At 33.7% G+C, this 26,603-nt stretch overlaps 1 protein-coding gene across 1 annotated transcript in view; it reads right to left on the reverse strand.

Moving 5' to 3' along the window:
• The window catches only part of LOC133322670 (uncharacterized), a 66,151-nt gene that overhangs the window by 27,693 nt on the left and 11,855 nt on the right, over positions 1-26,603 (reverse strand). The window contains exons 3-4 of the mRNA XM_061531634.1: positions 24,655-24,865; positions 24,219-24,330 (exon numbers count right to left, since the gene is read on the reverse strand). Of these exons, the coding sequence (XP_061387618.1) occupies positions 24,219-24,330; positions 24,655-24,865 (323 nt within the window). The remainder of the gene's footprint in view (positions 1-24,218; positions 24,331-24,654; positions 24,866-26,603) is intronic.

The raw sequence follows: 26,603 nt of genomic DNA on the forward strand, positions 1-26,603 counted from the left end.
TGTAAGGTACATGTTTTAATCAAAATGTTATGCCATAGAGGCCACATATTCGGGTTTAAGGTTTATTTCAAGTACCTGTCAGTATATCTATGTTGGAGGGTATCCAAAGTTCGGCCTGGCCGCACTTAACGCTTTTTCACTTGTTTATTTTTAAGATTTTAAATATATATATATATATATATATATATATATATATACATATAAATTTGAAGATTAAAAAAAGAAGAAAATAATTTACAAAAAAAAATGTTGTTTTTTGTGATAAGTAAGATAAGTCATTATTTTTGATGGCGGGCATGATAACTCCTCACTGGAACATCGCGTTTTCGAATAGATACATAGGTTTTTGTATTTTTATAGATGTTTCTGTAATATTTAAATTCCATTTCGTAAGTATTTCGTGTATAAAACTTTTACAATTTTTAAGACAATATTAATAAAAGTGGTTAAGTACGATGTGTATTATTATAAAAATATTTAAAAATATAATGTTTTTACAAATCTGATTGAAACAAATGAAAAAAACTATAAAAAGTACATTCGGGGTACATTCGGCATTTCAAAGTGGGGCACATTCGGCCATATACAGATTGTGCAATATTATTTCCTTAAAATGATTTTGAGTTTGTCTTTAAAACTAATCCTTAAATATGGCTCGAAATTTCATATATAAGATCAAACGTGCTTGTATTGACGAAAATGCGATAGAAACCCCCTTTTTCTGATGGTGTGTGCGACCTTGAGATGTCCGCCGCGAAAATTCCAACTGTGTTAGAAAGAGTACATGTCTAGCTCTCGTATGAACTAGGATTATTGACTTCGAACAACAGTTAAAAAAATGGAGGAGCTTTGAATTTTTTTTTTATGGAAAATCGCAATTGTTGACCTCAAACTAAGTTAAAAAATAAGGAAGATCTTCACCGATTGGCTTTGTCCTAGGTCATACGAGAGCTATACACTCCCAGAGAAACGTTGGAACCGATTGGATTATTAGTTTTTGAGTTATCGTGCCTGCCATCCGTAAAATACTAGTTCGAGAAAAATTTCGAAAAATTTAATTTGGCGAACTGGTAAGGCAGAAACTCTTAAATTTGAAATGAGAGTCACTGATGGAGTGTAATATACAGTGGCTCCATCGAATAATCGGACAAGTGGTTGTCAGATATAATAATGCTATAGATTTCAAAAAAAATTGTCTAAATGTGCAGTTTTTTCGCTTTTATTTCCACATTACTTACTTATATTTCTGAACAATACAAAAAACAACAACTTTCCTAGTGATAACAGTAAATTTCGTCAGAAAAACAAAATTAACTCAATTTATTGTGTTCAACGCAAAATCGGACAAAGCAAAGTATCAATGTTATAAAATGCAAAAAATTGAGAAATTAATATTTAGTTGCATATCCTTTGTTGTCCAGAACGGCCTGTAAACGCTTCGGTATTGATTTGACCAAATTCTGACATACCTCCGGCTCTATGGAGTTCCACGATTCCAATAAAGCCTCCTTAAGCTGTACTAAAGAGTTCATTTTTATATACACTCTCCTAACTAATTCTTCCCAAAGATGCTCAATTACTCAATAGGTCTGGGCTCTGTGCAGGTGTTTGTATAAGTTTGGGGCAGTTATGGGTCAACCAAAGCTTTGCAACACCTGATGTGTGCTTGGGATCGTTGTCTTGATAAAAAGCAAAGTCTGCAATTTGTCTGCACTTTGCTTTACTTTTTGTTTTAAAATGTTGAGGTAGACAAATTTGTCCATTTTACCATCAATGAAATGCAAATTGCCTACTCCCGCACTCGACATGCAGCCCCAAACCATAACAGAACCTCCTCAGTGCTTAACAGTGGCTTTTGTATTCTTATGATTAAATTCAGCATTTGGCTTACGCCACACATACATCTTTCCATCTGATCCGTGCAAACTAAATTTGCTTTCGTCAGTAAACAGAACCGTAATATAATGAAAACTATCAATAGAAATGTATTTTAAGATGATCTATCATCAAATTACCTGCTTCCAAAAATCTTCTGGTTTTAGAAAATACTCCTTGGCATATTTTATTCTACTGTTTTTATTTTTAAGGCTTATAAATGGTTTTTTTCTTGCAACTCTCCCATAATAATCATATTTATGTAATGTATTGCGAACAGTATTTAGGCACACATCTTTTCCAGTGCGAGTTTTTAAATTTATTTTAAGTTCTTTTGCGGTTTTAAATGGATATTGTTTTATTTCTTTTAATATCGAACGCTCTTCTCGCTCATTTAATATCTTCCCTTGACCTTCTCTGGTTTTATTGGTCAATCTGAACTCATCACGGAACCTCTTTATAATGCCGTGGACAGTAGATTTACTCATTCCTACCAATTCGGCAATTTATCTTACTGTTTTACCTTCATAATTCAATTTAACTATTAATTGCCTGATTTCCACACTGGATTGTTCCCTTTTGGAGCCATTTAAATTTATTTTTATTTAGTATTACCACTTTCTTGATCTAAATGCAATTTACGAATGAATATGACAAACAAAATATAGATTTGAAATGCATATTTGCATAATAACGGGACTTTTGGCATTGATATATTGCTTTGTACGATTATGCGTTGAGCGCAAGAAATTGAGTTATTTTTGTTTTTCTACTAATATTTACAGTTATCGTTAGAAATGTTGTTGTTTTTTTCTGTTCGCAGAGTTATGTATGTGAAGTCGAAAAAATGCAATATATATATATACATATATGTTTAACACTTTTTTTTTAAAGTTCAGAATATATTTATATTAGAAAAACTTTTGTCCGATTATGCGATGGAGCCACTGTATATGTGAATGGATAGAGCTAAAAACTTGAATTTTGGAATGCGAAACGTACTTTATGGTACTATATTTGGTACAATTTTTAATTGGAGGTACAAATGGAGCTATAATCTTAAAATTAACATTACCGCCGGAGAGTAGGATTAGAATATGTACGTAGTTTGTACTTATGTGTACGAAAAGTACTAAATCGGGCTATAATTAATAAAATATGGATTTGGTTGAACCAATGGAGCTGGGATCCTGAAATTTGGAGTCAGAATAATTGTTGTGGTAGAATTGAGCCATTTAGGAAGTTTTGGAAATTCCTACTAATGTGAACTATAGGTGGACCGATAGAGCTGGGATCTTGAAAAATATATGGGATCTATATATAAATCTAAACAAATTGGCTCGTCTTTGTGCCAAATTAATTTGCGTCACTTTCGGATGGAGTGTACCAAATTTTATCCCATTGTTTAACCCTACGGTCAATAACCAAAAAAGTATACGTAGATCAATAACTGTGGTACATTTGTACCCATCTAAAGATAGCTCGATTTTTTCGGAATGAAAAAACTTTTGATTTTGTATGTATGTGTAATTGAAAATTGTCCAGAACATTTCACTTAAAAACACTCTGAATTCACTTTATAGTAAAAAATATATTGTTTTTATTTATAAACTTTTGTTTAAATTCAATTTTTTTGTTCATTTTCTTTCAAAATCTTGCATTATTAGTTGTCAATAGTTATTATCAATAAATATTTATTTATCAATAAATAAAAACACTTTTTAACAATGTATTTTCACATATGTGGATAATATATATTCTGCATTGTAAAGAGAACAGAAATTGACAACACATTCACCCCTATTCCGTATGTCGTCGTCGACACGAAACGACGACGTAGAGAGTCGTCTTTTGCAAATTGGTATTCACTATGTCGTTGTCGACATTTATCGATAACTATTGTAACATTTTTGGTATTCCGTAACAAACTGTGATGCCATGTTCTGACGGGCTCTCTCTATTTCGCTCTCAGAATTACGTACACGAATTAACCCGTTCATACAACACTATTCTTAATTCATGCCATCAGAGTTTTTTTAATTTAAAACTTTTTGTTTGTTTTACACCAAAATTGTAACATATTTGCGTGAATCGCATATGGATATAAATAGAAAAAATAATTTTCTTTCTCCTGACTATAATATCAATCCCTATCTCTTTACTTTTAATTCATGTTTTCCATTTTTCCTGAAAATATTGTTGTTTTCAATACATTTTTATATTTTCTCACCTCAAATGTCACATTTAAAAAATTGGAGAATTTTTGTTTGGGTTTCCCCACTTTTGTCTCTCGTTTTAAACGCTAATTTGAACAAAGGGGAAAGAAATGCATATTGCATCATGTAGCCAACAAAATTTACATGCTTCTGCATATATAAAAACTAGAATTTTGTTTATTTTCATTTTTAATTTTAATGTTTGAAAATGTTTGAAAATTTTAAAATTTTTTTCATGCTGTCAAAATTAATTTATTTTCGATAAATTCTCTCAATTGTTAGAGATGGGACAAAATTCTTGGTGATTCAGAGGGTGATTCGAATTGAACAACGTACAAAATTAGGTGTTCGCTCAGACAATTTTGTATGGGGAACTAAGTAATTACTTCATAATTAAAGGTCGAACAACGCTCGTCTGTACATGGCATGACGAAAACGATGTCGAAGATTTCTTCGTCATTGTTTTAGCTGACGACTCAAGTATTGGAACAATTTTTTTTAATAAATTAAAAAAAAAAAACATGACCGGACAAGAACAGGATACATCATTCTAGAATCTATTCAATGCATAATGCAAAATTAGTGTAAATAATATATAGATTTATAGATAATATCAAATTAGATTTGTAATAAATCAATTTAATTAGATTATAGAAAAAGTTTCGGGTCAATGTGAAGAATAATTTGAAAATAACAGACAATAATCTTTATGTTAGTCCCAGTATACCAAGTGAAAACCAAGGTAGTTTTTGATTTCCACGAGTCGCCCTGATGGCCCCATGATGTCTAGCGCCACAAAAAGGTGTTGGGGAATACCTAAAAATATCCCTATCAAATAATTAAAAAAACTTAACCCATTCGAAAGCTACAAAGAAATTATTATGATTGTTTTAGATAGATTATCATTTTGAAAATTTTTTTACAAGCACATTTATCATTTTTGGTATATAGGTTAAGAAAAATATGCTGATTCGAAAACTGTAAATCTTGTATTTCAAATATAAATTAAATGAATTTCTATTTGTTGTAATTCGCGACTTTCTTCACAAATGGATAAACACATTTGTTTTCTTTGCATACTTGTCAAATCACATTGAAAAACGGTATAATAGTCGCGAAAAACAAATAGAAGCATGAACATATGAAAATAAAATAAATAATTTTTTTAAATAAAGACAAAACGTTTATTTGAATTTTCGATTTTTTTTAGTATGGTTAAGGGAATACGGGGTTGCCTTAATCTTCTAAAATATACGACGCTTTCTTCTGCAAATTCTTTTAGATGATTGTTACATATCGGTAGATTCGTCGGATAAGAGTTTCGACGTTAAAAATAACCAAAATATTACACTTACAATACATAAAAAGGGTCATATTGAAAAGCATGCAATTCGCGTATTCGTGAAAATCAATTGTTGCGCATGCGGTTTTCGTATAAACCGAATCAATTTCTTCCAATAATTATAAATTTTTCGATGTTTCATTTAGCGGCCAAAGTGTGCCGCTCGATGCACTTTATTATGCAGAAACCCTAAAAATGACTAAAAATGGCGCAACGAGCATACGATTTTTATGCGCATCAGATTTCAGTAATCTCCTATGAAAATACACAAAAGACACCTATTTTAAAAGGATCGGTTAAGAACTGCGGGTGTGCCTCCAGAATCGATTTTGGATAAAATACGCATAATATTCGCGTATCGATATATTTTTGACCTATTTTCACACATATTCCCGAATACGATAACACAAGAATGAATGTATGTGAAATCATTTCGAAGAAAAACGCGATTATATACGCGAATTTGTCAAAAAATGTTTTTGCAGTTTTTCATACTTTTAAGGTACCTATATCCGCCGTTTTATTGGGCGGAATTGAATATAGCTGGGCTCATTAGGTCCGGCAAGTAAAAAAACTAAAATCACGCGGGGTTCCACGGAATTTGAATGGACTTTCTTAATTTTTGACTCAAAAAATATTCTTACTCGAAAGAGTATAAATAGCCACTACAAGGCAAAATTCAAATAACAAAAATCAAAAAATATGTTTTTTATAAAAATTTACGCACCAAATTTTCGACTTTGGAACCCAATTGCAAAGAAGCTAAGAATTGCTAAGAAGCACATTCATGAGATACAGTATTTTTCGGTTTTGATGGGTCAACAAAATATTGCACATGTAAATTTCCTCGGATAATTAATCCCTGTTAATTGATTTTCCCGTTTAATTGGTTCAAAATTCATGTCATCAAAAATAAATTTCCACTTATTTTTCACCGGTTAATTGCATTATTGTTGAAATGTAATCTGACATTTTTATAGACCCATAGTTCCTTTTGAGAATATACATAGAATCACTTTCTGAGTCGATTTATGCATGTCCAGACGGACGGACGTCTGTTGATGTTAAATTGTAAACAAAGTACATATCGCATTTGTAATACGGCCCAAGGACGAAACCTATTGAAATTGAGAAAAATCGGTTCAAATTAGATATAGCTCCCATATATATTTTCGTCCGATTTTATGTAAATGATGCACCCAATTCCCTATATATTTTTACGAAATTTGGCATAGCATATTGATTTATGACTAGGATAGTGTGTGCTCAATTTTATGAAAATAGGTTCAGTTTTAGATATTTAGATATGCGTGATTTCTGTAATTGAACAAACAGTTCAATTAAGCGGGTATCGGATAATTGGTTTCTCGGTTAATTGAACAAAAAATTGTGCAAATTTTGATGTACAATTAACCGAAAAATACTGTATACACTAAACGAAGCAAAATCACGAGTTCTACAATCCCATAATCAGTTATTCCATTATCAGGATGCACGTCCTGATTATAACAAAAATTCAAAAAAACACCGAAAATCCGACTTCAAAATGTCAGCATCCGTTTTGGGTAGATGCAGTGATTATATCGAAAAATCATACATTAGAACCATATTGTTCATGGGGTATTCTGCAACTTAGTCACTGATCACATGTGCATGCGTTGTGTAGTTTAGCCACAAATCAGGATGGAACACAAAAATCTTCAACACATTGTCACCCACTTTTTTACATTACCACCATCACAGCTTCCACCCAACTTATTATTTTTTACCAATATTTTAAGATTTTGACAAGAACACTTCATTTTATAGAAATGAATTTTAATTATATGCAATATGTTCATATTTCGCGAGTTATATTTTTGCAATTTCCCATATATACTAAAAAGGGAACAATATGAGTTTAAAGGCTCATCTTGGATGACATTTTTACCACACGTAGGTCTCGTCTCCCTTATCACGAAAAATTATGATTTTCATGGGAGAAGCCAAACATACCGAAATATAGACCCTTGAAGTTCCGAAATTCCTTTGTTCATAAGCTCGTCATTTATAGACCGATGAAGGTAATATTGGTATGGTTTCAAAGCGTACACATTATATTTTCACATAAATTCGTTTTAATTACAAATTATTCAAAATATCCGGCCTTCGGTCAGTGATTTAAAACATTCTCCTAAATCAATTTTCAACTATTGTTTTCAATAACCATTCTTGGACGGCTATTTATGACAAATGGAAAATTCGGCTACGCGATCGAACATGTATTTCTTAATAGCCGTCAATATTACCACCATCGGTCCATAAATGACGCTGTTATGAGAGATCATATGAATTCCTCAACTTCAGAGGTCCATATCTTGGGAAGTGCGGACTTCTCCCATGAATGTCATATATTTTCGTCATTAGGGAGACGAGATCTACCTGTGGTAAAAATTTCAGAAAAATTGGAGATAACCCCTAAACTCGACATAAGCCAAAATATCAAACAAAATAAACAGCTGACTACCATTTTAGAGATGTGTTTTTTGTTTTGTTCATATCGATAAATAGTCGACATCGTCGCATGAGCGTTACGGAATACCAAATCAATGTCGAAGTGATGTCGACAAAGAAACGACGTCGACAACGACGACGATATACGTAATAGGGGCGATTAAGCATCATCAACTCATTCGATAAACATTTATATTTTATTTCGATGCATTTCAACATCAACAAACAATATTTAAAAATGGAATTTCGATCGTTCCCACGCCTCTCTTACCCGCCCCTGCCGACCGAGGGGGCCACCTCCTCTTGAATTTCTATTTGTGGTAATTCGCGACTTTCTTCACAAATAGATAAACACATTTGTTTTCTTTGCATACTTGTCAAATCACATTGAAAAACGGTATAATAGTCGCGAAAAACAAATAGAAGCATGAACATATCTGAAAATAAAATAAATATTTTTTTAAATAAAGACAAAACGTTTATTTGAATTTTCGATTTTTTTAGTATGGTTAAGGAATACGGGGTTGCCTTAATCTTCTAAAATATACGACGCTTTCTTCTGCAAATTCTTTTAGATGATTGTTACATATCGGTAGATTCGTCGGATAAGAGTTTCGACGTTAAAAATAACCAAAAATATTACACTTACAATACATAAAAAGGGTCAATATTGAAAAGCATGTAATTCGCGTATTCGTGAAAATCAATTGTTGCGCATGCGGTTTTCGTATAAACCGAATCAATTTCTTCCAATAATTATGAATTTTTCGATGTTTCATTTAGCGGCCAAAGTGTGCCGCTCGATGCATTTTATTATGCAAAAACCCTAAAAATGACTAAAAATGGCGCAACGAGCATACGATTTTTATGCGCATCAGATTTCAGTAATCTCCTATGAAAATACACAAAAGACACCTATTTTAAAAGGATCGGTTAAGAACTGCGGGTGTGCCTCCACAATCGATTTTGGATAAAATACGCATAATATTCGCGTATCGATATATTTTTGACCTATTTCACACATATTCGCGAATATGATAACACAAGAATGAATGTATGTGAAATCATTTCGAAGAAAAACGCGATTATATACGCGAATTTGTCAAAATATGTTTTTGCAGTTTTTCCTACTTTTAAGGTACCTATATCTGCCGTTTTATTGGGCGGAATTGAATATAGCTGGGCTCATTAGGTCCGGCAAGTAAAAAAACTAAAATCACGCGGGGTTCCACGGAATTTGAATGGACTTTCTTAATTTTTGACTCAAAAAATATTTTTACTCGAAAGAGTATAAATAACCACTTAAAATTCCTTTCAAATTATCACTGCCCTTACAAGGCAAAATTCAAATAACAAAAATCAAAAAATATGTTTTTTATAAAAATTTACGCACCAAATTTTCGACTTTGGAACCCAATTGCAAAGAAGCTAAGAATTGCTAAGAAGCACATTCATGAGATACAGTATTTTTCGGTTAATTGGCCCTACGGTTAATTGGTTTCCCCGCTTAATCGAACCACATAAATATTGCACATGTAAATTTCCTCGGATAATTAATCCCTGTTAATTGATTTTCCCGTTTAATTGGTTCAAAATTCATGTCATCAAAAATAAATTTCCTCTTATTTTTCACCGGTTAATTGCATTATTGTTGAAATGTAATCTGACATTTTTATAGACCCATGGTTCCTTTTGAGAATATACATAGAATCACTTTCTGAGTCGATTTATGCATGCCCAGACGGACGGACGTCTGTTGATGTTAAATTGTAAACAAAGTACATATCGCATTTATAATACGGCCCAAGGACGAACCCTATTGAAATTGAGAAAAATCGGTTCAAATTACATATAGCTCCCATATATATTTTCGTCCGATTTTATGTAAATGATGCACCGAATTCCCTATATATTTTTACGAAATTTGGCATAGCATATTGATTTATGACTAGGATAGTGTGTGCTCAATTTTATGAAAATCGGTTCAGTTTTAGATATTTAGATATGCGTGATTTCTGTAATTGAACAAACAGTTCAATTAAGCAGGTATCGGATAATTGGTTTCTCGGTTAATTGAACAAAAAATTGTGCAAATTTTGATGTGCAATTAACCGAAAAATACTGTATACACTAAACGAAGCAAAATCACGAGTTCTACAATCCTATAATCAGTTTATTCCATTATCAGGATGCGCGTCCTGATTATAACAAAAATTAAAAAAAAAACACCGAAAATCCGACTTCAAAATGTCAGCATCCGTTTTGGGTAGATGCAGTGATTATATCGAAAAATCATACATTAGAACCATATTGTTCATGGGGTATTCTGCAACTTAGTCACTGATCACATGTGCATGCGTTGTGTAGTTTAGCCACAAATCAGGATGGAACACAAAAATCTTCAACACATTGTCACCCACTTTTTTACATTACCACCATCACAGCTTCCACCCAACTTATTATTTTTTACCAATATTTTAAGATTTTGACAAGAACACTTCATTTTATAGAAATGAATTTTAATTATATGCAATATGTTCATATATTATCGCGAGTTATATTTTTGCAATTTCCCATATATACTAAAAAGGGAACAATATGAGTTTAAAGGCTCATCTTGGATGACATTTTTACCACACGTAGGTCTCGTCTCCCTTATCACGAAAAATTATGATTTTCATGGGAGAAGCCAAACATACCGAAATATAGACCCTTGAAGTTCCGAAATTCCTTTGTTCATAAGCTCGTCATTTATAGACCGATGAAGGTAATATTGGTATGGTTTCAAAGCGTACACATTATATTTTCACATAAATTCGTTTTAATTACAAATTATTCAAAATATCCGGCCTTCGGCCAGTGATTTAAAACATTCTCCTAAATCAATTTTCAACTATTGTTTTCAATAACCATTCTTGGACGGCTATTTATGACAAATGGAAAATTCGGCTACGCGATCGAACATGTATTACTTAATAGCCGTCAATATTATGAGATCATGAGAGATCATATGAATTCCGCAACTTCAGAGGTCCATATCATGGGAAGTGCGGACTTCTCCCATGAATGTCAAATATTTTCGTCATTAGGGAGACGAGATCTACCTGTGGTAAAAATTTCAGAAAAATTGGAGATAAGCCCCTAAACTCGACTTAAGCCAAAATATCAAACAAAATAAACAGCTGACTACCATTTTAGAGATGTGTTTTTTGTTTTGTTCATATCGATAAATAGTCGACATCGTCGCATGAGCGTTACGGAATACCAAATCAATGTCGAAGTGATGTCGACAAAGAAACGACGACGATATACGGAATAGGGGCGATTAAGCATCATCAACTCATTCGATAAACATTTATATTTTATTTCGATGCATTTCAACATGAACAAACAATATTTAAAAATGGAATTCCAAGTGTTTTTTTTTTCTTTCGATCGTTCCCACGCCTCTCTTACCCGCCCCTGCCGACCGAGGGGGCCACCTCCTCTTGACGTAAGGAGCAGGTACACTCCATAGACCGGACTATGTAAGGGTAGGAAACTACCGGCTACAATAAATTCAGCCGGTAAGACTAAAATATACTTTCTACAGACAAACAACAGTTATAAGCAAGCATTTTGTACAAAAAAGAAAAGTACACAAATAGTAACAAACTACATATGTAAAATAGATTTTTTTATTGTTTCTATAGTTTCATCGAAAGGAATATGATTATACAGTTTATTATAGACATCACAAATCGAACGAAATGGATTGCTTAATTCATAATTAGATTTTGGTAACGTAAGATTAAGTGGAATATAGTTCCGCGTATTACGTGATGGTACATTTATTTTTATTTCACCAACCAAATAACTTGAATCTATTTGGCCCCTTAACAGCTTTCTAATGAATATAGCTCTAAGCATTGAATAATAACATTTATAGAACGGGCTCCAAAGTACACAGTGTCAAAGGCTTTACTAAAATCTGTATAGATTACATCAGTTTGAAGTTTATTTGCATAGCCGTTATGAATGTAATTTGTCAGCTCTAAAAGATTTGTTAATGTTGATCTACCAGTTGTAAAGCCATGTTGATAAGGAGATACTACGTGTAAACTAGTAATTCAAAAAGCTTTGGTATATCACTTAATTTCGCAATCCCTCTGTAGTTTTCAATGTTACATCTACTACCAGATTTATGAAGGGGAATTATAAAACTAGATCTCCAAAATTGAGGAAAATATCCTAAAGATAAAGAAGCATTGAAAATATGAGTAAGAGGTAAATATAATTCATATGCACATGACTTAAGAATACATGCTGGAACCACGTCGGGACGTGGAGTTTTTGAGTTTTTTAAAGACTTTTGTCCATGAAAAACTTCTTTCTCCGTGAGAACAAAATGCTGAAAGTTGTTTATTTTTTCGATAACATAATTGTAGGGAGAGTTGTGTGAAAATTTAGAATAAGTTCTTTCAAAAAGAGTCGGCAGACATATTTGAAATTTCTGAACCATCAGAGAATTCTCTGCAGCCAAATTTCATACAGCTTGGAAATTCGCGAACCTTACGTTTAGAGTTTACAAAATTATAAAAGTTTTTAGGATTATTTTTAAGACTAGTTTTCATTCTATTTAAATAGTTTGAATAACTCCTGGAGCTTTCAAGATTATAGGTATTCCTTGCCCTTAAGTAGTTAGCATAATTCAACGAGGAGTTACATTTTATATACTTTTTATACAGCCTACTTTTAGAATTTCGCAGTCGTTTCAGGTATTGAGTAGACCATGCAGGTTCTCTATCAGAATTGTTACTTGATAAGGGGACAGATATTGAAAGCGCATCATGTATCCGTTTATAAAACCTGGAAATTTGATCATCCATATCACCTTTAGCACTCCAATCAGTATTAGACAAAGTTTCTTGAAGCAACGTTATGATTGTTTTAGTAAAATTCAATTTTTTTAATTTACTTTTTTTATTTTTTAAAGTGACAATTGGCAGTGGATTATGTTCTAATTCAATGCTTAATGTAGGATGATATTTATCTTCCGGCTCTGCAAAAGGCAAACATCTAGCTAATGAAATATTTGTAGTTGTAGTAAAAACTAAATCTAAAATTTTATTTTTACAATTTCGGATATTATTTATTTGAACTAAACATAAATCATAAATACATTCCCAAAACAAATTCATGCAGCTAGATGCTATTGGCACATAGTCAATAGCATTTTCACCTCGGATCCAAGAAATGTTGGGTAGATTAAAGTCTCCAAGACAAATCAATTCAAAGTTTGTTAAATATGAAGACGAAATATCTTTAATTAGTTCAATATGTTTTAGATAAATATCTAAATCAGAATTTGGAGCAATATAGGAGCACGTTAAAATGAATGAAATATTTGATAATTTTATTTTAATGCAAACTAACTCAATGTTAGGATGATCAGGTAATTGAAGGCGTTCAGAAGCTATGGAATTATGGACCGCTATTAGCACTCCACCACTTATTTTATTAATTCGATCATTGCGATATACTTGATATTGATCAGAAAAAAGTTCACTATCACGGATATCTGGATTAAGCCATGCTTCTGTAAAAGCAAGAATTTTATATTCATAGTCAAAAGATTTTAAAAAAATATTACAAAGTTTTGTTTTTAAGCCTCTAACATTTTGATAGATCAAATTTAAGGAATTTTTTAATATTAGTTTTTTGGAAGAGGCAACACTGGCGGAGAATTTGTAGGATTTGCCTTTTGCCTCTTCTTCTACTAGTATACCGTCGGGCCAAAAAGATTTATTAAGAACAACATCGAATACTTTGTTTGGAACAATTAGCTTAAATGAAGAAATCTCGCGGGGAGTTGATGAATTAAATTTAAACATTTTATAATCACTCTCCGGTAGGTCTTTCAATTTACTACTAACATAACAACGAATATTATCCACTGTCGTATCAGCATGCAACCTAGATATAAAGATAGTTTTTCTAGGTGGAACTACTATAAGTTCATTTTTACTCTTAGAAGGATCAGTCACTATATTGGAAGCTTGAACAGCTATTGGAATAGGAGCATTAACGATTATTGAGGGTAATATTGGAGGTTGTGGTATAACAGTAGGTGCTGAGGGAGGATAGGTCTCTATCGGAGTACTGCAACTATTAGATTTGAAAGAAGCGCTGGAAGCGCCAGATTACCTGCTGAAATATTATTGTTAGTAATGTTGCGAGGCGGAGCCACAACTGGTGAGTTTAGTGTAATTAAGTTATCACATTGAGCAACTACTAACGATTTTTTTCTTTTCGGTGAACCATCTGCAAACTCAAATTTATTAAACATTTTTTCAAAATTTTCTAGGCGTGAGTAAACCGAATCGACACCCCTCTTCAAGGCAACCATTTCAAGTTTAGCTTCCTTAAAGAGACGATAAAAATCAACTTCTAAGGTTCTACACTCAACGCATGCCCAGCGCAAGCCATTGTTACGATCAGTAATTTTATCAAAATGTCTACCATTAAAACCAGCACACTTGAAATGGGCATGCTTATCACATAACCAGCAAGTTATAAGACGCTCATTTGTGTTTGTGATAGTACAACCATCGTATAAACAGGCTATTATTAATTTTCAAAGTAATACAGTTAATTTGTACTGCCTAAAAGTATGCTAGGAATTTGATTTTGATAAGTGTACGTAGAAACACTATAAGAAAACAGAAAAAGTAATAACAACACCATGGCCTATAAATAAGGTCCCCAAGATAGCAATCGAAATCGGAAAGCAGCTGTTTCTCAAGTCTAATGTCAAAAATTTCCACTTTGTTTACGTTTTAATAATGGAAGTCAATTCACAATAATGCATTTTGACAGCAAACTTGAGAGGTATCGATAATCAGCTGGTCTCCCTTGGTGACCTTATTTATAGGCCATGTAACAACACAAAAAGTCAAAAATAGAAAGAAACTCAAGTAAATAAACAAAAGTTTTACAAATGTTTACTTATCTTTATTTTACTGTTTAAACTGAGATTCCACAATTTACACTTGTATTTTTTCACGAATTTCACAACAGAGTAAAATATTTTTTAAAATAAACACTAGAACTGTAGTAAATTTAATAATTAATTTCACCGATTGAAAGCAGTAAGAAAATCACGACTATTCACTACGAAAGTTAACAGATTTTTCAACACGGTTTTCTTGTCATTTCAACAAGTCTTCATGTTATTTTAATATGATTTCATAGTTAATTCAACATTAATTTCGTATTAATATCGTAAATTTTAAAATTGTTATTGATTTAATAAGAATTTCACATAATTTCAAAATGATGATCACATTGATTCAACTAGAACAGCACAGTTAAATTAACATGATTAAGAAGAAATGTTATTTTCATTTTACTGTTAAATCATGATGAAGCAACATGAACCGCTAATGAAGAAAAATCTTTATGAAAAAATATTGTCTGTGTATAGAGATTTTGTACGTAATTATAATTCAAAATTTTGAATTATAATTACGTACAAAATCTGTCTCGCCGCAACTATTCGGATATCCCCCATATGATACACCCATTATTCGGTATTTGGGGAATCTTAAATTTTTTTTTAACATCGCTCAAAAAAAAAATTTGTGAAATATAACGGTATTTTAGGAAACAAGTGAGCTTTTGAGAGAGACACCTACCTACACCTTTGAATTTTTAATTTAAATGCCGTTTATATTACATAATATATACAAAAATAACTTTGTGTTAGCAAATTCAGTATGTCATCATCAGTATCATTTATAGAAGAAAAAATTCTGCAAAATCTATTCAAATTTGAAACAATTTGTATTGTAAACCTAATATTGGCAAAATTCAGCCTTTGTATAAAAAGTAAAGATACTAATGGGCCAAAAATGTTTTAATAACTAGAGATCAAAAAAATATCTTTAAAAATTAATTCACTTAAGGGACACTTTTGACTTCGAGAAAGAAACCCAGCACATTTTGCAGTATGTGAGAAAAGTTCAATTTAAAATGACATGGATAATATAAAATCAATTGTTTGACTAGAACCAAATTGGGTTTACCGAAAAAATATAAGTCTATAGCACACAGCTAAGATTTGCCACATAACGCAATAATTTAACCCTGTTACTATGTTAGAAAAAAAATACATATTATGACGCGCACGTTTTTGTAGAGCAGAAGTATGTGATAAACAAATAAAAAAAAAGAGTCTGTAAGGCTGTGACATATGGTATGTAGTATACACTTAATCTGGATTTTGTGGGGGGAGGTATGGTTAGTTTAAATATAAAGACTGCTTCGTTCAGACCCCGCAAGATTCTGCATTCGTTTTACATTATGTATTTTTTTTTTACAAAATCATATACCCCATTCGCTTCGTATGAAATTTGCAAATTTTCAACATTTGTAAATTTGTGGGCGAGGTACCAGGAGATGTGGACTCATAGGTCTCATCTTTCGCATTGATATGAGTTTGGTACAAATATTACGATGTGCATATAATGAATCAAATCGTAGGTACCAGAAGGAATAGGCCCATAGGCTTTTTATCATTGACAATGGTCTAGGTTTGGTAAAAATTTTAAGATTTGTGAAGTATGGATGAATTCGGATATTCCTATAGCTTCATACGAGATTTACAAATTGTCCAAATGTAAACCTTAGTAAGGTAGGCATCAGACTGTTATCTAGGGTTACTTGGAATATATAATTGGATGGGAATATGTTCCGGAATGTAATAAAGTGTCTATCAAACGTTATACAAATACGTCCTGAAAATAAAGAGTTTGCAAGTTTTGTCTCTATAGGTAACGACAATTCCGAATATGGACAAGATTTTTGTCGTTTTCTGATCTTTATCGTTACCTAACGTCAAATGCATATACGCATGAATTATATCTAAATAGGCACAAGGACATGATCTCCACATTTTCTTCTGATTTGTGTCAATATTTAAGGCTGCGGAACTGATTGCTTTTATTTAATTGGAAATTTATTGTCCTGAAGATAAAAAATCTTCCACGGCGAACGTCGTTTTTAAATTTAAATTTTCGGATCAACGAGACATATCCTCCTTTAAAATTGTTGTACAATCGAATTTCTTTAAAGATTTAGTAGATGGATTATTTAAGCCTGATTGGTAGAGGAATTTGTGTATAGGGAACGAAAAAGCCAGTAAATATAGGGGGTATTTTCTCTATTACGCCTATTTCAAAAAAACTACTAAATCAGTTGGCTTCACTTTACCAAAATTTTGGAAGTCTCAATGCAAAACAAGTGAAAAAGCGTAAAGCGTTAAACCATTGTATACACCAAATACAAATTTCAGCAGTTTTTAATGAAAACCCAAAAGCATGGTAGAATATACAATCCTAAAACTACTGCAATTTAGATTACAAAGTTGGATTACATAGTGTACGAATTAGGGAATATGTCAATTTCGAATCCAATATTTTTTGTTTTGTGTCTCAATTCTTTCTTTCAGGTGTGATGTCGGAAGTCGCAGGCTCGTTTCCGGCTACATCCGAGTACACTGGTATATAGATATATCCTGTATTGGCCGTCAATTTAAAGAATATTTGAATGTAATTTAAGAAATTGTATATGAATCTGATTTCTCAGAACAAATTGTTTCGAATTTCGTGCGAAGTTAGTTATAGTTATATCCAGCAACAAAACTCACGTCAAACAGCCGTTGACTCGTTGCTGAGTAGTAAACAACTAGCAACAAAACACACGTTAAGGGGTTTTGATGCGTTGCTTGTTGGTAAACAACTAGCAACAATAACGCACGCCAAGGTATTCGCACTAGTCATCGGTAACAAACAACGCGCGTGCGTAGAGACTACAATGCATCTCCGAGGGGTAACGCACAATAACAGCGTGATTCTGAAGGTTGTGATGACGGTCCTATAAAAGGGAGAACGACGAATACTGCGGGGGCAGTAGTGAAAGAAGATCTATCATCACAAGGACCAGAAGAGGAAATACCCTAAGACCTTTCAACAGGTGAGTCAAGTAATAGACAAGAAGTGAAGAAGACTGACTGTTGAGTGAGCTTCCCGCGGCCACTGAAACCACCGACCCCACACACGAAACAATTGGTGAGTTGATGTTGCCACCGTTCACCTAGATGAATTATCGTAAGACACTAGAACTCCAGGTCTCCCCAGGCCCCAGTCATCCAAGATACTGTTTCTCAGCAGTGGGCGCTAGTGAGTTGTCCTAAGGCACTCCGCCTACAGAAAGCACCAGTGCCATCGAGGAGGCCGCTTACACCAACTTTTCTTCGGTGAAATCGCTACCCTAATCCCGGTCTTATTCCCCGAACCCACGGTGCCGTAACACATATCCCAGTCTCAATATCCCCAGTACCAACTGTGCCGAAACACATTAACAATAAAACCTTCCTACACTAAAACAAGTGAAAAAGCGTTAAGTTCGGCCAGGCCGAACTTTGGATACCCTCCACCATAGATATACTGAAGGATACCTGAAATAAAAATATATATTGAACATACCAAAAAGTGTACCTATGCCGACATTTCTACAAACCGATTATGGTTCTAAATATTGGTCCTAGACCCCATGTTTCTTTGGACCAAATTTGTTACAGAAAATGTTGACTTCATCCTACAGTACATATGTATGAATATATATATATATAAGGTTAATTATCAAAACTCATGTTCTAGTTTTTTTCGTATCTTAAGCAGATTAAATGATTACAACAGAGTCTTAGAACCAAACCCAAACATGGAACAAATCAAATCAAACAAAAAGGGGGTTATATGGGGACGATCCGAAGAAGGGGGCGAATATTAATCATTTTTGGTAGGGATACGACTACAAAATACCAAATTGCAGCAAATTCGGTTAACAACGCGCTCAAGACCCCCAAAATACCGAAATTTGGGGGTACATAATTTTCATAATTTTTTGTGGGAAAATTTGGTACCAATTAAGAACTCAAAATACTAAATTACAGCTACTTCTCAATTCCTTCAGAAAATAGCGTGATTACAACAGACGGACGGACATGGCTAGATCGTCTTAAAATTTTACCCTGATCAAGAATATATATACTTTATAGGGTCGGAAATGAATATTTCGATGTGTTACAAACGGAATGACAAAATTAATATACCCTCCATACTATGGTGGAGGGTATAAAAAGAACCAAAAGACTTGTTTCCTTACTCCGGTCGCTGACAGAAATAAATTTCTGTGGCCGACTCTGGCCGCCGGGTGCTTGGTCCAGCTTGTGTCGTTACAGTGGCGCCCGAGCAGCGACTTGAGTAAAGATCAAACAGAAAGTATCAGGTAGGAAGAGGTGTTTTTCCCGGCAGTAGAGCATGTCTACAACCCTGTATAAATTGTGGACAAAAATTCTGCAAAAAGAGGAAAGAATTTGGCCTCGAAATAGCTGGAACGGTGGACGAACTCCGGAAGAGGTTTGGACAATTTTTAGGCGAGGAACACTCAAGAGGTTACTCCGGCTACAGGACTATCACGAGCAGAGTTCTTCTAGTCTTGCTATCAACTCAAGTGTCACCGAAGAAAAATCCAAGACTAACGATTACCAATCTCAGTAGTGTTACGACCTCGTCGAGCCTAGGAGACCCGCACGTACAGCATCTCCCAGTGGTAGACCCAGGACGTCACCTTATAGTAGGAAGTGGAGGAAGTGGAACCTCAGCTTTGATGCAGAACATGACCCCCTGGAGTTCCTTGAGAGGGTAGAGGAGAATGTACGCCATACCAATGGATGTCATACCATAGATTATCCCCGAGATCATGAGCGGGAAGGCGCTAGTCTGGTTCCGGAACAACAATCGACAATAGCAATCCTGGGTGGATTTTAGAGGAGACTATCAGAAGTTTTTCCTTCCTACTTGCTACTTTGAGCAGTTGGAGAATGAGAATGCTGTGGATGCGGATATCCATCCAGGGCACCAGTTGGTACGCACGCAGCTATTGATTATGCCGAATGCAACCGAGGATGTAATTATCGGGCTGAAGTTTCTGCCTAAGGTAGGTGCTCGTTTAACGATGGCCGGACTATCATGTGTGTTCTCTGTAGCGGATCACAATCAAGATGGATATTGGAAGAGGGAACCTTTCTGCGGGCATTAGATAGCGTCATTGGACCGGATTTAGAACCGTTCGCCTTTGCATATTTAGACGACATAATTATAATCGGAAAAACAGTGGAAGAGCACCTGAGTATGTTGCAAGAGATATTCCAAAGAGTAAGGGCCGCAAATCTCCGCATCAATCCCAACAAATGGAAACTAGGTAGCTTGATCATGTTGTATAGGAAGAGGGTATTCAAACGGACCCTGACAAGGAGGCCGCTATAACGGATATGAAGCCACCTCAGAATATAATGCAAAGTTTTTCAAAAAGAAACTCGGTACATTGGTCTTGTTGTATAGGAAGAGGGTATTCAAACGGACCCTGACAAGTTGCCCGCTTTAACGGATATGAAACCACCCCAGAATATCAAGGAGTTGAGACGTTTTTAGGTGTGGCGTCCTAGTATCGCCGCTTTGTACCCGAATTCGCGACTTTAGGGCATCCGTTAAACATGTTGCTGAGGAAAGTGAAGCATGGGAGGTGCACTGAGGAGCAGCAGACTGTGTTTGAAATCCTGAAGGCGATTTCAGACTGATGGCAGCGATTGTGGTATCTGGCGGTGTTAACCAAAGAGTTTGCGGAAGGCGAGCGTGTCATAGCCTATGCTAGACGTACCCTGAAAGACGCGGAGAAGAACTATTCGGCCACCGAGAAGGAGTGTTTGGCGATTGTGTGGGGAATCCGAATGTTGCGTCACTATATTGAAGGCAGACTTCGTGGGACCTTTGCCCAGGACAAAGCACCGCAATACAACACATTTTCACAAGAGACATTTGGGTTTGAAAGGTTTTTTGTAAAGATGCTATTAATAGCTTCTGGGGAGAATATCCCAACAAAAAACTAAGGGAACTGATGAGGATCAGTGGCGAGATCCGAAACTATAGTCTTCCCTGCCTTACCCCTCGGCGGACAATGCCATACATTCCCCAATAATAAATAGTTGTTTTTTTATAAAAACAACAAACTGGGATTAAGCCTGACTATTTTGCAAAAACAAAATACAAATGGTATCCCAAATTACCCGCCAAACACTACTGAAGTTGTAGACGAGGCACGGTCATACTGTTTGGTTTATTGCTTTAACTAGCAATACCAACAACAACGTTATGTGCATTCGTCACAAAGTGACGACACATAGCAGTGGGAAATGTATTGTAGTTGTCTGTAAATGCCATGTTGACCACGAAGTCAGGCACCAACGAAACGAACTTCTCATTGGGGTCGTATCGCTGGTAACGTAAGAACTTCGAATTGTCACAAGAGACATTTGGGTTTGAAAGGTTTTTTGTAAAGAAGCTATTAATAGATTCTGGGGAGAATATCCCAACAAAAAACTAAGAAAACTGATGAAGATCAGTGGCGAGATCCGAAACTATAGTCTTCCCTGCCTTACCCCTCGGCGGACAATGCCATACATTCCCCACTAATAAATAGTTGTTTTTTATAAAAACAACAAACTGGGATTAAGCCTGACTATTTTGCAAAAACTGATCAAGAATATATATAGTTCATAGGGTAGGAAATGAATATTTCGATGTGTTACAAACGGAATGAAAAAATTAATATACCCTCCATACTATGATGGAGGGTATAAAAATATGGATAAGGAAAGTGTCTCAATTTATGCTTGGACAAAACTAAAGCAACTCTTCTGTACAAACGTATGAGCTCTGAAATTTTAGTTATTTTTACCAATATAATTACTATATTTTTCTTTCTACACCAATTTCAATTGTTATAGTCAAATTTTCAGTGGTTATGAAAATTATTTTTCACAGAAAATGATTTCGGAGCAATATTCCTTGAATAAATCTGTGAGTCGGTTTTATACAACTAGTTATGGTGTTTTTACATGATATGTAATTTACATATGTGCTGTCATTTTATTTACATATGCAATTACATATGTAGTTTTTCCGAATAGGACGAGCCCTTTGGAAGAAAATATTTCATTGTTGGAAGAAAATATTTCAATTGCAAGTCAAAGAAAAGGATGAAAAGGCAACAATTACAAATTATTATTTCGTTTGTGTGTTTAATAAAATAATGATGTTGATTTAAGAAAATATAAAAGTGTTTTTTTTTGTTTTTTTTTTTTTTGTTTTTAGGTTATGTCATATGGAAAATAGTAGGGGAGACTGGGGCACCTTCGGCAATCGCGTTTTCGATATGAATCTCTCACCGTACATCACTAGTTTCGATACATAGGTATCGAATATCGAAATAAATAACTATCACAAAGTTCGAAATTTGTAGGTAATAAACATATTTAGATGCACTGGTTTTTGTATTTTTACAGATGTTTTGTAATATTCAATTCCATTTCGTAAGTATTTCGAAATTTTAAGACAATATTATTAAAAAGTGGTTAATTACGATGTTTATTATTATAGAAATATTTAAAAATATAATGTTTTTACAAGACTGATAGAAAAAATGAAAAAAAAAAACTATAAAAAGTACCTTCGGGGTAGATTCGGCATTTTAAAGTGGGACACATTCGGCATATGCAGTTAGTGCAATATTATTTCCTTCAAATGTTTTTGAGTTTGTCTTTACAAATAATCTTTTTATATGGTTCGAAATTACATATATAAGACTAAACGTGCTAGTATTGACGAAAATGCGATCGAAAAAAAACCTATTTCTGATGGTGCGTGCGACCTTGAAATTTCAACGTCCGCCGCTAGACTATGTAGCCCTAAAATTCCAACATTGTGTCGCGTATTAAAACCAAATAGAGCTTTAGAGGATCTGAATTTCAACCATCGCTATCAGGATGATAATTACCAGGCTATGACTATGGTGCCGAATGTGCCCCATCGAATGCCGAAGCTACCCCGGGTAGGGGCACATTCGGCGAATTTGACTTTTTTACAAAACTGTAAAAATGTTTAACTAATACTAATTTTTTATATTCTTTTGGTACTAGTTTTTATAATTAAGTGTCAGAGGACAATAATTAGCCATAAAGTTTTTATATATGTTGAATAAGTACTGAGATGTAGAGCTCTAAACAAAAAGTGCCGATGGTGCCCCAGTCTCCCCTACGTAGTAGTTTTGTGTACGCTGCTAATTTGGACACACATAAGGAATTACATATGGATGAAATAAGTGACAGCACATTTGTAAAATACATATCGTGCCAGTACCTCATTAATCTTTGGTATGGGGTCTTTATTCGCCTGAAGCATCCTCCTTTTTGTACTACCCATATTGGTGGGTTAACAGGTGAGCAGGATGGTCATATTATGCCGTCCTTTAAAAACTTGTTTAGCCCTTCTAGATGTAACGTTCCCTGACAGGTAAGATAACCGGAGCTCTACATTTTTCACATCCTGAAAGCAGTGTTGACTTTTCGGTATTTTTACGATACCATACCATCATCGAATGTCTTTAGTCTGGATTCCCAAAAATATCTAAGTATACGTGGTAATTAACTTTTAACTTTATAAACTATTTCTGATGCCTGTATTTCCGCTGCTTCGTTGATACGTGCGCTTCGTTAGTATTTATTATTTATGAGAACTTTATTCCCATAGAGTTACAAGTATAAATCGATACTCGTAAGCTACTTGCGATATTATTATGGGAATGAATAATATTATCAGTCTCATGACGGAATTAGTGAAGATTCGAAATGGATTTAATAGTTGCATCTCTCACTGTTGACGATCAATGCCCCAACGGATCAATGAGATCCGATACTCATGTTCGTTTCTTAACTACGTTTGCTTAAAATTACTCAGGTATTATGGGAAGTGTGAAAAACAATTCGGCTCTTTCCATATATATATATATATATATATATACATATGTATATATATATTATATATTGATATGTTTTACCGATATTTTCTTAATTTTTTATCTGTAAATGGTTTTATCATGGTTATGGTTATAAATGGTTTTATTACAAACTAAAAAAATCACACGATGTTTTAATTATATGTCCACTTCAAAATGTATGTTTTTTACAGAAACCATCATTTTTGGAAAAATTCCATGCAATAATTTTCGATTTTCAAACTAAATCTCTTAAGTACAGTATATCTAAAATCAATTTTTACGGCAGCTGATGTTTAATTATGTGCCCACTACTGTAAATATGTGCTATAGAACTAACTAAAATAAATGTTTAAGCTTACCAAAATACAAATTCTGGAATTTCTGTAGCCTTTTTCAATTTGCATTCCAACCTTAACGTTGATCCTTCATCAATGTGTATGTCGGGAGATCCCGCAATTTCTGCTTCTGCTTCTATAAGTGTGATATAAATATATATTGTTAATTTGGAGTTAGGTTATTCATTAAATATACTTAAATATTAAAATCGGCAGTTGTTTAATGTAAATGAGCACATTATCAAGTGTTTGTTATTTATAGGAAATAATACAATTGTATTATATTTTCACTAAACAGCGATAATAAGATTTTAAATGTATGTATGAAAATAAGGGCTCTTCCATTGTTTCTTCCACAATCAAAAATATCTTTAAGGGTTTATATAGGAAAGTGTATTGAATATGCTCGTTTACATCCTGGATAATATACATATATATTTAAAATATGATTCGCACTCACCTACAACCTTCAATTCTATGAAAATTGACTGAGTCGGGTATACAGATAACTGACATTCATATAAGCCGCGATCTTCTTCTCGGACAGATTTTATTCGAAGTGACCAATGTCCCATATGCCGTGTATGCTCCACCAAAAAACGCTTGTCGCTACTGTGTGTAGACAAGCCAACAGTAAGAAGCTGAAAATCCTTTCTTCTTATCCACGACACCTGTAACATATAGATATATTTAAGTAAATTTTTATATTATACGTATATAAAGCAGTTTGTGGACGTGATTCTTTATTGTTTTTATATGAGTTTGTTTCATATACAAAACATGCTTCTTAACAAAGCATTTCTAATTAAAAAAAGTCGTTAAGTTCAGTCGGGCAGACGTGCAAAAGTGAGTACATTAAAATGGAGAATTAAGAATGTTCATGAATTTCAGCTGAATTTCATACCATTTATTCCGATCCGACGCCACTCATCCCCGCCCCTGCCTTTTTTATTTCAACAACTAAAACACTTGAAGCAATAATATCTCTTAAAAGTTTTGTAATGAAAATTGCTCTTCTCTCAAGAGTTGGGAGATCCACAAGTTTTAATCAATTTTCAGAAGGCAGGAGAAATAAATCTGGATTCCATGGTAAAAGAAGAAATTGTATTCGAACGAATTTTAATTTGTCAGAATAACAATTGTAGAAAGGACTCTAAAGTACGCAACAATATTCTATGGTAGGTCGAACAAGAGTGTCACATAGGGATAATCGAACTCTTTAGACCAACGTTTTATAAAGCCTAACAATGATATTGCTTTATTGACACAAGCCATAATATGTAAGTGGAAACGCAGACAGTCATCTAGAATAAACACCAAATCAACAAACGAGTCTACATTCTCTAATGTGTACGATCCTCCTGAGTAATTACAGGACACATGTTGTGTTCTAAAATATGTAGTTTTTGCATTTCTTGACATTTAGAGACATTCCTTTGTAGCTACGCCAATTTGGTAATTTTGCAAATAAATATATTGGTTTGGAGAATTTAGATTTGCGAAAAGTTTAAAATCATCAGCCAACATAAGCACACTTAACGTCCAAAAAGCTGATGGGATCATTTAAGTACAGACCAAAACATTACGGACCAAAGTGACTACCTTGTGGAACACTAGAAGAGAACATTTCATTAAATAATATTATTTGGGTACGGTGTTGTAAGAAAGTAGATATCCTAAGTTTTACCTTTAAAGGTTGGAATACTGTTGATTTGAAATAAGTATAGGTGATAAAGTAGATGCAACAGGTATATAATCCATATAATGTTCACCCCCCTGATCCATGTAATGTTAGGCAGATTAAAGTCACTTAGGCAAATCAATTCAGTATTTGTTGGATATGAGTATAACATTTCCTTAATAATCAGTAAATTTCTAAATTAAAATTTGTATTTGATATTTTCAATTTTATGTAGACTAATTCAATATCCGGATAAACCGATATTGTAAAGCGTTCTGAGAAGATGGAATGGTGCTCCAACGCCTATTTTATGTATTCAATCATTACGGTATATTTTATATTGATCAGATCAGAAAAGAGTCAAGGGTGTTTGGTTTAAGCCTTGATTTAGTAAAAGCAATAATTTTATATTCAATATCGACAAAATTTAAGTAAAAAAATAATAAATTTTTAAAATCGATTATGGCCAATATGTTGTATTAAATTATATAACAATTTAAAACTCATAATAAGCAGTAGCTAGTTATTTAACTTAAACGACAATTATTATAAAATTCTATAGAAATAATAGAATAGAAAAAAGTTAATCACCCCTATCCCGTATGTCGTCGACTCAAAACGACAGAAATTTTGGCCGCCTATGTCAAGTGTTTCGGCAGTTAATGGGTTTATACCCAATTTTTGGGTAAATACTCAGAATAGGTTTACCTTTGTATGGGGGCTAACAG

Source organism: Musca vetustissima, unplaced genomic scaffold, assembly GCF_032173495.1.
Source record: "Musca vetustissima isolate MV318-11 ecotype Yass unplaced genomic scaffold, APGP_CSIRO_Mvet_v1 utg43848, whole genome shotgun sequence".
In the NCBI taxonomy this organism is placed as follows: Eukaryota; Metazoa; Arthropoda; class Insecta; order Diptera; family Muscidae; genus Musca; species Musca vetustissima.